Source organism: Pteronotus mesoamericanus, unplaced genomic scaffold, assembly GCF_021234165.1.
Source record: "Pteronotus mesoamericanus isolate MK-2021 breed Mesoamerican mustached bat unplaced genomic scaffold, CSHL_Meso_final scaffold_137, whole genome shotgun sequence".
NCBI classification, from domain to species: domain Eukaryota; kingdom Metazoa; phylum Chordata; class Mammalia; order Chiroptera; family Mormoopidae; genus Pteronotus; species Pteronotus mesoamericanus.
The window spans coordinates 4,194,754-4,208,357 of NW_026555306.1; the positions used below are offsets into that span (position 1 = coordinate 4,194,754).

General features: G+C 51.1%; 1 protein-coding gene across 1 annotated transcript in view; it reads left to right on the top strand.

The window, feature by feature from the left end:
- The first annotated feature begins 762 nt into the window (after positions 1-762).
- The window catches only part of DHX34 (DExH-box helicase 34), a 28,340-nt gene continuing 15,498 nt past the window's right edge, over positions 763-13,604 (top strand). The window contains exons 1-5 of the mRNA XM_054588656.1: positions 763-2,299; positions 4,295-5,288; positions 7,774-8,085; positions 10,458-10,712; positions 12,883-12,985. Coding sequence (XP_054444631.1) covers positions 4,584-5,288; positions 7,774-8,085; positions 10,458-10,712; positions 12,883-12,985 — 1,375 coding nt within the window. The 5' untranslated portion in view covers positions 763-2,299; positions 4,295-4,583. The remainder of the gene's footprint in view (positions 2,300-4,294; positions 5,289-7,773; positions 8,086-10,457; positions 10,713-12,882; positions 12,986-13,604) is intronic.

Here is a 13,604-nt window from a genome sequence, read left to right on the forward strand (position 1 = left end):
CTTAACATTTATCGAGCACTTATCTGTAGTGAAAGAAGTTTATGTACCTCATGTATAGCTATTCATCTATTTTCCTAAGAATCTTAAAGTAGATTTTAACCTCGGTATGAACGGAGAAACTGAGGCTCAGTCTAGCAATGACTGGCACATGTAGGACTAAAGAGGACTCAGTTTTCTCATTTATTCATTCAGCAAATATCAACTCTCCGATCCCTGTGGTAGACTCTGAGAACATACGACATCCAAGGCAGAAATGCCCCAGGATTCATGGAGTTGAGGAGTTGAGCTGGATTATTAGTGAACTGATAAGGTAATTATGCATTAATAGTTACAATGAATAAATCTCGGGGATGTTTAAAAAGTGTCTGGGCTCCCGCCACCTCCCTTGCTGGGTCAAAATCCCAGGGTCCAGGCAATCCCAGAATGCAACTGGCCGCTCAGACGCGTGTCTCACAGCAACTCTCTATCGCAGCACCTTCACTGGCCCTTAGCGCCCTCCGCGCCAACCTGGCCTCCGCCCGAAACAAGGCGGGGCAGGAGCGTGCGCAGGCGCAGGCGCAGGCGCAGGCGCCGAGTGGGATGGCGTGCGCAGGCGCAGGACCGGTTTCGGGCGCGAGAGGGGCACTGAGACCGGAAGTTCAACTGTTCGCCTCGGTGTTGGAGGTGAGGGGGGCGGGGCGCCTGCGTGGGTTCGTGGGTGCTGCGGCCGGAGTGGGATCCGGTCGCTGGTAGCTTGGGGTCGAGCGCAGGGGTGGATGGGGATCCCGAGATGAGGACATGTGTTGGAGGAGGCCGAGGGTCGGGAAAAGCGGATGGAGATGGTGCTTGAGCGTCCCTGAGAGAACCTGAGTGAATAAGAGGCCTAGGCTGAAAGAAATGGAGGCACGAAAAGCTGCGAGAGACTGAGACGGGGAGGTTCAGGGAGGAGGGAAGCTGAAAACTAGAGGCATCGCGCAAGAAGCTGACGGATGCCACCGAGAGAGGCTCACAGAGCCTACGAGAGAAATGTGGTCGCACCAAGAACGTGGGAGATGGAGGGAAGGACTGTAGTGGAAACTAGCGAACAGAAATAGACCGAAGAGGACAATTTAAGTGGAGGAACGAGAGGCTGAATCATGGGGAGAGATCACCAAAGAAAGATGGGCACTGTGAAATAGGGAGAGTCCGACAAAAGCTGACGTGAGCGGGATTGAGGGACAGAGACTGGGAGAGAGAAAGCAAGAGGTGAGAGTGGAGTGAGATGGATGGGAAATGGGAGACAAAGGCAGATACTTGGAGTAATCCTGAGTATGGAGAAATGGAGAGACGTGAAGAGACTGCAGATGGGGAAATGGAGAGAGAGTAAATGGAACTGAAAAGACAGTGTGAAGTTTAAAAATGGAGGGATAAAGCGAGGCAGTGGAGAATCACATTGAAAAATAGAAGAGGAGGAGTAGTAAAGGAAGCCTGAATCCCTAGATTTGCATTTCTCACCTGCCACTTACTCTTTGTTCTCTATGTGGTTCAGTAAAATAATAGCATGTTTTTAAGGTTGTGAGAAAAGTGTGTACATATGCATGTATGTAAGTGATTTAGAATAGTACCTGATACGTGAGTAAGCACTAAGTAAATGATAGCTATTATCCAGTCTTTTTTAAAATCCTCATCCAGGGATTTATCTATTGGCTATAGCTATCGGATATATCTATTGATTTTAGGGAGAGAGACAGGAACATCAATTGGTTGTCTCTCATATGCCTGCTGACCAGGGATTGAACCTGCAACCTTTTTGTGTACAGGATGATGCTCCAACCAACTGAGCCACCTGGCCAGGGTAGCTATTACTCAATCTTCAGACAATTGTGAGACAAGATTTTAGATGGCGAAATCGAGCGAGATGAAGAGATACTCATGGTGGAGGAAGAGAGTGATAGAGAATGAAAGCTGGAGAGAGACGAAAATGATTTAAAAAAATAATCCAACAAAATGAGAAAGTCAAACGGAGTACTAAAGAGAAATAGTAAGAGATTGTCAAATAGGAAAAGATGGATGGACTTACAGGGAAAAAAATCAGACTGAAGAATACAGACAGTGGAAGAGAATCAGATAAATGAAGTGAGATGGGACCAGTGACTGAGAGAGGAAAGAGGAGATGTGGGTGGTGAGCAAGATGGACGGAAAAAGACAAGACACAGGATACCAGAGGAGGAGAGAAAAGGGTGCAAAGAAGACCTGTAAAAGCCATGAGCCTAGAAAAGAAGCCAGGAGATGGTCAGAGGTACCGTGACAGAGAAACCAGTAGATCCAGGAAATTTAAAAGGTAGCTTAAAAGAGTAGACTCCTTGAGAGCCGTGGGGGTGCACGCAGTTGGGCCACATGCAGTTTAAAGCCTGAGTGCTCTCCCATTTCATTCTGGGAACCACTGGTTACGTATCCCAGTGGCCCTTCAAGGTCCTTGCCTCTTCCTTCCTAGAATAGGAATTCCTTCGAAGCTGCCCTGGCGTCATCTAGTACAGGTTTTGAGTAAGAGGCGATGCGCATTCCCCCAGGCTACTCCCTCTGTGAGAAACAACTCTGCCGCTCAGAAGTTCCCCAGCTGAAACCCGTGCCTGCCTCTTAAGAACTCCCAGGGTTGGCCTGAGTTCCCCCTGACGTGGCAGAGATTGAATCTCTGAGCTCTGTCCCCTGATGGCCATTGAGAGACTGAAGGCAGCGTAGGTGAACGCATTGCTAATACCATTATGGAGGCGAATTGTGGCCTTCTAAGTGGAATTTCTTAAGTTGTATGCCCCTGGTTCTCGCAGTTTTTCCTCTGTTAGTTGTTGGGAGAAAGCACTGAATTCAGAATACTAGTTACTATTTAGCTTCTCTGTACCAGGGCAGGTGATAAACATTGCCATGTTTTGAGATGGGTGTTGCTCCCATTTTTATAGATGAAGAAAACATCCTCAAAGGTGTTCATTTCCTGATGGCCACACATCTAGTAAATGATGAAGCTGAGGGCCAAACCCAGGTCTTCCCGACTCCAAAGCCTCTACCATGGAAGGTTCTGAACCCTTTTAAGATCATAAACTGATTTACAAATCCGAGTGATGGGTTTCCCTCTAGTAAATTGCGCGTACCAGGGTACGCCCTTTATTAGTTGGGACTTAGGCACTGAGAGTCAGAAACTGAGCTCTAAGCAAAAAAGACATTTTCTTGTGTAGCTCAGAAGTGCAGGATAGGAGGAAACTAAGCTTCAAGAACTAAAGGATGTCACCAAGCTTCTCACCTTTCAGTTCTCTCCCTGTAGTAGCTCAGTGTGTGCCTTGTGGGTACCTCATTGTGTTCACAGGCAGGATTTTCTGGGATAAAAATCTAGGAAAGGCTCATGTTCAAGGGCTGTTACGAACAGCTTCAGGTTTAATCCTCCTTGCCTAGCCACAGTAGATAAAAATGAGAGCTTTTCTTTCCTAGTAACCCAGTGTAAATTCCAGAGAAAGGCCCTGATGGGCCCTCCTTGGACCATGTGTTCACCTCTCAAACCAATCACTGGTTAAAGGGAGGGTAGGGTACCATGACTGGCCAGGCCTTTGCCGCTTGCCCAGCCGATAGGAGTTCTCTGACTTAAGGCCATTAGAACCATCTGGAATCCAGGAAGGGCAGCTCTCCAAAGAAAGGTGTGTATTGTTAATCAGAAAAAGAAGGAAGCGATGTGCCTGGCAGGCAAAAACTGCATATGTAACGCAACACTTGCAAAATTGTGCACTTAATTTTAAAGGGTTCCCAGCTGTTCTGAAGCTCAGTAGACCCCAGATTAGGAGCCTGCCTTTATTCTTTTTTTAAAATTATTGTTTTAATCCTCATCCAAGGATATAATTGTTCTTAATTGATTTGAGATTGAGAGAGAAACATCAATGTGAGAGAAATATTGATCAGTTGCTTTCTGTACACGCCCCAACCACGGATCAAACTTGCAACCTAGGTATGTGCCCTGACCAGAAATCGAACCTGTAACCTTTTGGTGTACGGGACAATGCTCCAGCCAACTGAGCCAGCCGGCCAGAGCAGCCTTATTCTTCGTTATGCCACACTGCTCGTGTAGTTTTGGTCATGGAAGTCTCCCACAGCCCCCTGGGCTTACTTTAACACAGCCCCAATCACTGGATTGTCAGAATAGGTGACGGGTCTGCCTCTTGCATGTGACCATGACCACCTGTAGCGGCACAGGATGGTCTAACTCATTACTATCCCTTCTAGTCCAGTGCTTGCGTCCAGCAGGCTTTCAGTAAGTGCTAAAAACGGATGTCTTCTTTCTCTTCCCCCAAACATTCAGGGCCTGAAAAACCAGGATACATTTCTGTCCGTCCCAGAGGTTGCTGCAGGAGCCGTGAGGTGCCTGTGGGTCACCAGCTTGACCCAGGCCCCTGGCCACTTACCCTCCCATCGCCTGCAGTGGCCCTTATACCATCCATGAAGAGAGAACTTAGCTCTTTGAAGAGAAAGCGGTTCCTTACTGTACGTACTGGCCCCTCACTGCAGGAGGCGGGGAATGGATGAGAACATTTGGTCCCCGTGATCAGAACTGAGGCCGCTTTTGTGACAGCAGTGTGATTAGGCCCAGCATGCCTCCTCCCAGAACAAGGGAGGACAGGGATCACCGGCACCGACACCGTGCTTCCAGTGAGGAGGAGGCTCCAGAGAGGTGGGACTGGAATCGTCCAGAGATCCGGAGTCTCTTCGAGGATGCCTTCTTCCGGGATGAGGATTACATCCGCCAGGGTTCTGAGGAGTGCCAGAAGTTCTGGACCTTCTTCGAACGCTTACAGAGGTTCCAGCACCTCAAGACCACCAGGAAGGAGGAGAAAGACCCGGGGCAGCCCAAGCACAGCATCCCAGCACTGGCCGACCTCCCTCGCACTTACGACCCGCGTTACCGCATCAACCTGTCTGTCCTTGGCCCTGACACTCGGGGCTCTCGGGGGCAGGGCAGGCGCCTGCCCCAGGAGAGAGTGTCCGAGTTCCGCCGAGCCCTGTTGCACTACTTGGACTTTGGCCAGAAGCAGGCATTTGGGCGGCTGGCCAAACTGCAGCGTGAGCGGGCGGCGCTTCCCATCGCCCAGTATGGGCAGCGCATCCTGAAGACACTGAAGGAGCATCAGGTGGTGGTGGTGGCAGGTGACACGGGCTGTGGCAAGTCCACTCAGGTACCCCAGTACCTACTGGCCGCTGGCTTCAGTCACGTGGCTTGCACCCAGCCCCGGCGGATCGCCTGCATCTCACTGGCCAAGCGTGTTGGCTTTGAGAGCCTCAGTCAGTATGGCTCACAGGTGAGTGAGAACGAACAGGATTCCAGTTTCTGCCATTTGACCTTGGGGAGTAAGTTGCTTGCCCTCAGTTGTATCGATAAAAGTTACAAAAGCACTTACCCTTTGACCCAGCATGGATTCTTCTAGAAATCTGTCTACTGATTGGCCTGGATGTGGTCCACATGATAAAGGCATTAACATCACTTAGTACAGGCAGACCTCATTTTACTGTGCTTCGCTTTATTGTGCTTCGCAGATGTTGCATCTTTTTTCCAAATTGAAGGCAAGTCCCTCGACCCACAAAAAGATTGCAGTTTGCTTTATTGCAATGCTCACTTTATTGTGGTGTCTGGAAGTGACCCCGCAACGTCTCCAGGGTCTGTCTGTATAGCACTTCAACAGTAAAAAAAATTGGAAATGTCCTGAAGATTCATCCATCTTTTTCCTAGACAGCCATAAAAAAGAATGAGGTCCGATCCTGCTTCTACTGCCTGAGAATTGTTGTTACTTAATTTGGAATACTCCCAACCCAGAAGAATGCATTTAACTCTTGTGGAAATTGTAAATTTTCACAAGTTGAATATAGTTGTGTAGTTAGCACCCAGATTTTTTTTTTTAAAGACTCAAACTTACTTGCCATGTGTCTCAGTTGGTTGGGCATCATTCTGCAAAGCTAAAGGTCACCGGTTCGATTCCCTTCCCAGTACGGGGCACAGGACTCGGTTGCAGGTTCGGTCCCCGGTCAGGTTGCTTGGGAGGAGCAACCAATCGTTGTTTCTCTCCCTCCCTTTTCTCCCCTCTCTCTAAAAATAAATAAATCTTTAAAAAAATCAAACTCACCAACACCCCAGAAACCCTTGTTTCCTTTTCCTGTTACTCCTTTGAGACCCCCGGGTCATCACTATTCTTAGTGATAAATGATCGCCTAAATGCAAGGGAGTTAGTGATAGATTATCCCAGATTATTTTTGCCTCTTTATCTTACTTTTTGTAAATGGGATTAGAAAGTATGTTTTCTTTTGGGCCTGGCCTCTGTTGCTCAGTGTTAGTTTTGTGAGACTCACTCTTAGTATCGCTTGTAGGTGAGCGCCTTGCGGTCACAGTGCCACACGGTAGCCCATTGTGAAGGCCACAGGTATTTGTCCCTTCAACTGCTGACGGGAATTTGGGGGGTTTCCAGTTTTAGGCTCTTGTGAATGGTGCCATGTTCAGCATTTTATAATGTGCCTGCTGGGGACTCATGGTGACTATTTTTGCTGAGTGTATATCTAGGTGTGGGCACTGCCAAAACGTTTTGCAGCGCACTTGTACCAATTCACACTCCCACCAGCAGTACATTCCGCGTCATCACCGGTGCTTGCTACAGTTCATCTTTTTCATTTTAGCTTTTCTGGTGGCTGTGTAGTGCTATCACATTTTAATTTGTATTGTGGGTTTTCATTTGCATTTCCCTGATGACTAAGGATGCTGAGTGCCTTTTCGTGTATTTATTGGCCGTTAGGAGAGCCTTTTTCTGTGAAGTGTCTGTGCAAGCCTTTTTCCCATTTGTTTTTTGCATTGTCTGTCTGTTTGTTCTTGATTTACCGGCCTGTTATCAGTTCTAGGTAAGAGTCCTTAGTAGGATTTATGTATTGCAAATATTGTCTCCTACTTTGTGATATTCTTTTATCTTTTAGAAAAAAAAATTATTTTTGAACGTACATTTTAATAAAGGTGTTTTACAAGCCTACCACTATAATAAAATAAGTTTTACAGTCAATAAGTACATCATATTTTAAATTATGTAGTTTTAACTAGTTAAAATATCCGCTCTCCCTACTCTATAATTTGCCTTTTATTTTCTGAATGAGGTCTTCTGATGACAGTGTCTTTTTACTTAAATATAATCCAGTTTGTCATTTTCTTTTTATGATCGGCACCCTTTGGGCTGTTTAAGGAATCTTTGCCTACTTGAAGGTCATGAAGGTGTTCTGTTTTTTTCTTAATAACTTTTACCTTTAGCACTATAATTCACCTGAAATCAGTAGGTGCATATGTGTGCGATGCGAGGTACCACGTGTTAGCTGTTACCTCGGATGAGCAGCCTCAGTTTCCCCACCTGTGAAGTGAGGCTAAGAGTAACCCTGGCGCCCTGTGGTGGTTGAGAGAATGCAATGAGTCAATATACATAAAGCATTTATAACAGTTGGTAGCACATGTAAGGCCTCCAAGAAAGGCTAATTATTAGTATTATAATTAGTTAGTGCCATGAACCAGGCTCTGTGCCAAATAATTGATGTGCATTAGCTCATATAATCCTTACAGGAGAAAAAAATACATCTCTGAGGGATGGAACTGCTTGCCCAAAGTCAACGGCCCGGAGGGGTAGAGGTGGGACTCAAACCCAAGCCTGTTGGACTCCAGAGTCTGATGCGGGGGCATTTGCTCCGATTTCACTTTGGGCGGGGCGAGGGGCTGGCGCCCAGGCCCAGGGTCCTCCCCTGACCGCCCTCCGCCCCCTTCCCCAGGTCGGCTACCAGATCCGCTTTGAGAGCACGCGTTCGGCGGCCACCAAGATTGTGTTCCTGACAGTGGGGCTGCTCCTGAGACAAATCCAGCGGGAGCCCAGCCTGCCCCAGTACCAGGTCCTGATCGTGGATGAAGTCCACGAGCGCCACCTCCACAACGACTTCCTCCTGGGTGTCCTCCGGCGCCTGCTGCCCACGCGGCCTGACCTCAAGGTCATCCTCATGTCGGCCACCATCAACATCTCGCTCTTCTCCAGCTACTTCGGCCATGCCCCCGTGGTGCAGGTGCCTGGGAGGCTCTTCCCCATCACGGTTAGTGCCCCCCCATCCCCAGTCCTCCCACCTGGTCTCCGGCCAAACCCGGACCTGTCCCTTCTCTGCTGCTCTGCGTCCCATCCCTTCAATTAAGGATATTCTCACTCTGTCTTTTCTAAAGCTGCCATTTCTGAGCATTTACATGTGCCAGGAAAAGTGCTAAGTGCTTATTAGAGGAGACCCTAAAATGGAAAGGCTCAAATTTTAGCAGTCCAGCTGGTCTAGGCTGATGGGCAGCTCAGTTCCATGTGGTCCTTCAGGAACCCAGGCTCTTCCTCATTCCTCTACCACCTCATAGGGCAGGCTTTCTCGGACTCAGCATCGCTGACATTTTGTGCTGGATAATTACTCGTGGTGGGGGCTGCCCTGTGTGTTGTGGCATCATTAGCAGTATTCCTGGCTTCTACCCACCAGATGCCGGTAGCATCCTCCTCTCCCAGGTGTGATAACCAAATATGTCTCCAGATGTTGCCAAATGTCGCATGGGGGGCAGCACCACACCTGGTAAGAAGCACTGTCCTGGGTATCCTGTTCTGTTTTCTCAGGGTTTGTGGGAAGAAGGAAGGAGCCAAAGTCCAGGGAAAGCCCAGTTTGTTTTGAAGTTGGACATGACCTTGCGGTGGCTTCCGTTCTCACCTCCGAGCCCCACCTAGCTGCAAGGGAGGCTAGAAAACATCATCCCTCTCTCCCTAGGTGACAGTGTGCCAGAGAAGACAAGAGCAGGCTTTATGGGGACCAGCGTGGGTCTCCCACGCCAGCTGGCACACCCACTGCCATCCCATTCTCGCAGCAGCCCTGGGGCAGGCCGGACTCCACCGCGTGTCATTGCATTTCATTCGCCCCTGCCTGAGGTGCGGCTGTTACTGAAGAAGCTGAAATCAAGAGGCAGACCTTTTAGGTGGAAGAAAGGGAGCTTGATATTCATGAAAAATCTTTTCTTTTTCAGGTCCTCTTACAGTTTGCTCTACTGAAAGCTAGGCAGAGATTCTTTTTAACATCCTAACTCTTTAGGCCTAAACTTTCAGTCTGCACCTTCTGTCTTGAACTTCCCCCCCCATTTCTCAGTCTGTTTGCTACATCTTGCACATTTTTGTCCATAATATTAATGATGGTGATCACAAATGACATTTATCAAGTGTATACTACATGCTCCCTAGTCAACGTACAAGGGCTCACTTGAGTCCCTTGCCATAGCCTTGGTAGTTCTGTGCCACAAATTACTACTGTAAAGATGAAAGTAAAGCTCAGAGACATGAAATCACCGGTTTCCGGGATGACTCACAAGTGGCAGAGCCAGGACTTGAATCCTGCCCCCAGACAGACAGGCCCTATTCCAGAAAGCTTCTTTGTGCCCTTCCAGATCCGCTTTTCTCCCCTCCCACCTTCCTGTCTTCCCTGCGGGGCGGGCCTGTGGGACAGCAACAGTGGACCCTCTGCCCTCTGGCTTCCTGTTGGCCAGTGGGGGAAGCAGTCAGTCCCCGGCCCTGGCCAGGTGGTTCAGTTGGTTGAAGTGTTGTAACCGAAAGGCTGTGGGTTTGATTCCTGGTCATGGCATATACCTAGGTTGTGGGTTCAGTCCCCGGTCCAGGCACAGATGGTCCTTGGTCTGGGAGCATATGATCCTGGACCCAGGCACATATGGGAGGCAACCAATCAGTGCTTCTTTCCTGTATTGATGTTTCTCTCTCTCTCTCAAAAAAAAAAAAAAAAAAAAAAAGCAATGAAAAAATGTCCTCGGGTGAGGATAAAAAAAAAAAAATGCAGAGTCACCTCCCTCCCTTGAGGTCCCTGGTTGTCTGTGTCCCTCAACTGAAGTCACAGCTCCTTTCAGGATGGCTCTGTCCACACAGCTTTGTCCTCTGGGGTGTTAATGACCAAGCACTCCTTCCTCTTGTGCCTTTGCCAACAGCTCTGAAGTTCCTAGCACCAGGAAACTATACTGTCCCTTGTGGTTTCTGGGTCTCAGTGCCCATCAGTCTATCTTCTAAGCAGCCATAAAAAAAAAAAGAAAATTAAAAATAAAAGACTGAGGACGCTTCCTGAGAAGAGATTTCTAGGGTTTTAATCCTGGCTGTGCCCGTAACATTCTGTTGTTGAAGTTATACTCCAGGCATGAGTGAATGCACATACCGTGTGCACAGCTCAATTAATTTTCACCCATTGAACACCTGTGTGCAGCCAGCACCTAGATTAAGAAACATCAAACCTTGCCAGCACCCCAGAAGCCTCCCAGTTACTCATATACTTTGTGCTTTGATCACATCCTCCTCAGATTGATCCTGGTCTTCTCTGTCACCCTGTGGCCTCCTCGCCCCGCTGCTCTCTGCTGGAGTGACAGGGACGCTCACGCCAGGGCTGTCCCCTTGCAGGTCGTGTACCAGCCGATTGAGGCAGAGCCGACCGTGTCCAAGTCGGAGAAGCTGGACCCGCGGCCCTTCCTGCGGGTGCTGGAGTCCATTGACAATAAGTACCCACCCGAGGAGCGGGGCGACCTCCTCGTCTTCCTCAGCGGCATGGCGGAGATCAGTGCCGTGCTCGAGGCCGCCCAGACCTACGCCAGCCACACCCAGCGCTGGGTGGTGCTGCCGCTGCACAGCGCCCTCTCTGTGGCCGACCAGGACAAGGTATGCCGTGCAGCCAGGCAGCCTGGGGGTCTGGCTGTGTGCGCCAGGGGGAAGGCGGGGTCGGAGGGGACGTGACGCCATGGACGCAGGGCTGCGGGCTGCATGGGGCTGCTCCCGTCATCTGGGTGGGGGGTCCGTGCCAGGGTGAGCCTCCCAATGAGGCGGGAGGCATCGGGCCTTATATGAGAAGAACCAGGAGGGTCTGGGGTAGGAGAAGGAGCAGGAAGGCAGTCCGGGCAGGGGGACCAGCTAGAGCAAAGGGATGGAGGCGAGACTCTGTGCGTGGGGTGTGGGGACAGGGGAAGAGACCGCGTGGCTGGAATGGTGAAGGGCCACGAGAGACGGCTTTGCATCACGCCATGAGTTATTTATTGCCATGCGACAAATCATCCCAAAACTTAGCATCTTAGAACAATAAGCATTCTATATCTCACATAGTTTCTGTAGACCAGGAGCTTGGGAGTGGTTTAGCTGGCGGGTTTCTGGCCTAGGGCCTCTCATGAGGATGCAGTCGGCTGGGGCTGCGCTCAGTTGAAGGCTTGACCAGGGCCGGAGGCTCCTCACCCCCTTGGCTGGCGGGGGACCGGGGTCTCACCAGGGGGCTGCTTGAGTGTCTTTGCCACATGGTGGCTGGTTCTCTCTGAGAGACCAAAACAGGAGCCACAACATCTTGAGCCTGGCTTTGGACATCACAAACCATCGTTTCTGCAGCGTCCTCTTAGTTAAGCCGGCGTGCGCTGCCTGCTGCGAGGGCGCGGGATGCAGGGAGAGTCCCGGGAGGTGCGACTCCCTGGGACCGCCCGAGGCTGACTGTGCAGTCACCTTGGGGGAGATCCCTGCAGGTTGCAGTCGTTGTTTATCAATTGAAGACACGCCCCCAGCCACTCCTTGGTGCTTCCCCGGTGCTGAGCGGGCTTTTTGGGGCACAGCGGGAGCCAAGATGTAGCCCTTCCCCTGAAGTGGCTGTTGGCCTGTTGGGGGAGGTGGACGAGGAATTGACAATTTTACAAATGGTAGAGGGAAGCTCCTGAACCCTGAGAGCAGAGTCTTGGTGGATTCAGGAAGGGCTTCCTGGAGGAAAGGACTTTCAAAACAGACCTGAGAAAGCCCAGCCTAAGCTGTGGGTGGGGAGCATGTGCTGCAGGTGGCTGGAGTTCTGGGCTCAGCCCGCTTAGCCCTCACCTCCAGGTCCTGTTGTCATTGTTATTCCCGCCTAACAGATGCAGAGGCCGAGGCGCGGACATGTGCGCAAAGTCACGCAAGTGGCAGAGCCAGGCTGTGGGCCTCGCTAATTTGGCACCAGAGCCCATGCCCTTAACTACAGGTTGGCAACTTCTGGTAAAGGGCCAGGGAGTCCGTATTTTTAGGTTCTGTGGGCCACATGTCTGTCACAGTGACTCCGCAGTCACAGCAGGATAGCGGCTGTAGGCCGACCAGGTGGGGCTGTGTGCCATTGCCTGGGTTTGGTCCGCAGGCCATATCGCTGACCCCCCCAAGCCACTAGGCTTGACGGTCTCTTGAGTCCAAGAGAAGGGCTTGTGCAAAGGGCCTGGGGTGAGAGAAAGACAAGGCAGCTGGGAAGCTCCACGCAGGGTGGCTGGCGTCCGGATCACGAAGGGAAAGCCAGGAGAGATGGGCCTGGAGAGGTACATAGGGTTAGACCATAAGGGTCCTCGAGGACCTGGCGTGGTGCGTGGGCTTTGTCCCAAGCGCATTGGGGAGCCCTGGGAGGGCTCTGAGCAAGGTGGGGACAGTGGCAATCTGTGCTTTAGCAGATCCCTCTGCGGTGTGTGAAGGATGGACTGGAGGGAGTAAGTCTAGAGACCAAGGAAGAAGCTGGAGCGCATCTGGTGGGAAGGGAGGGCCTGGGCCAGGGCAGGGGCAGTGGGTTTGGGGAGGAGGACATGAAATCAGGAAGTGTTCACGATGTCCAGGTGTGTCTGGAGCTGGGCAGGCAGGGGGAGGACTCGGGACAGCCCAGGTGTCTCGCCCAGAATGGTGAGCCATCTCTGAGGTGGAGTCTTGAGGAGGAACGGGTCTGGTGGAAGGACTGAGGTTGGGTTAGGCCTGTGGGTGTGAGACGTCCAGGCGGTGCCCAGGAGGCCCCTGGACACACGGCCCAGTAAGGGTTGCGTCAGCCCCCGATCTCACCTCCTTCCTTCCCCGCCAGGTATTTGATGTGGCTCCCGCTGGAGTCCGGAAGTGCATCCTCTCCACCAACATCGCTGAGACCTCAGTCACCATTGATGGGATCCGTTTTGTGGTAGATTCAGGTAAGGCTGCCCCCAGCTACCCCAAGGACCTGGAGGGAAGTGGCGATTTGGAGATGCGCAGCTGTGGCGAGGGAACGCCTGGCCGGAACCAGGGAGCAGGCGGCGCTTGGGGCTGTGGAGCAGTGGCGGCATCTTCGTTTCTCTCAGACACTCCAGCTTGCCCCTGCCTCAGGGCCTTTGCACTCGCTGCTGCCCTGCCCTGAGCTCTTTCTCTCCCGATATCACAGGGCCACACGTTCATCCCATTCCGGAGTCTGTGAAAGTGTCTCCCCCTTCGAGGCCCCCCTTGTCCACTTGATCCAAGCGGCCTCCACCTGCTCTTTTGTCTTGCTTTCCTGGTGGGGCTTTGCTCTTCTCCCTAGTGCGGGCATCAGATTTTATATCTGTTCATCTATTTACGGTTTGTCTTCCCAATTAGACTGTTCTCTGGAAAGTCAGCGGAGCAGAGTAGTTAGGGGACACTGGAGACAGCCTGGCCAGTGGGACCAGGGTCGTGTCCCTGACACTCTGCGTGTCAGTCTGTTCATTCGCAAAGTGGCAGTAATGACAGTGCCTCCCGAGGGTGTCAGGGTTAAGTGAGTGAACGCAGCCCTCCCGGGTACTCGGGCAGTGCCCGCAA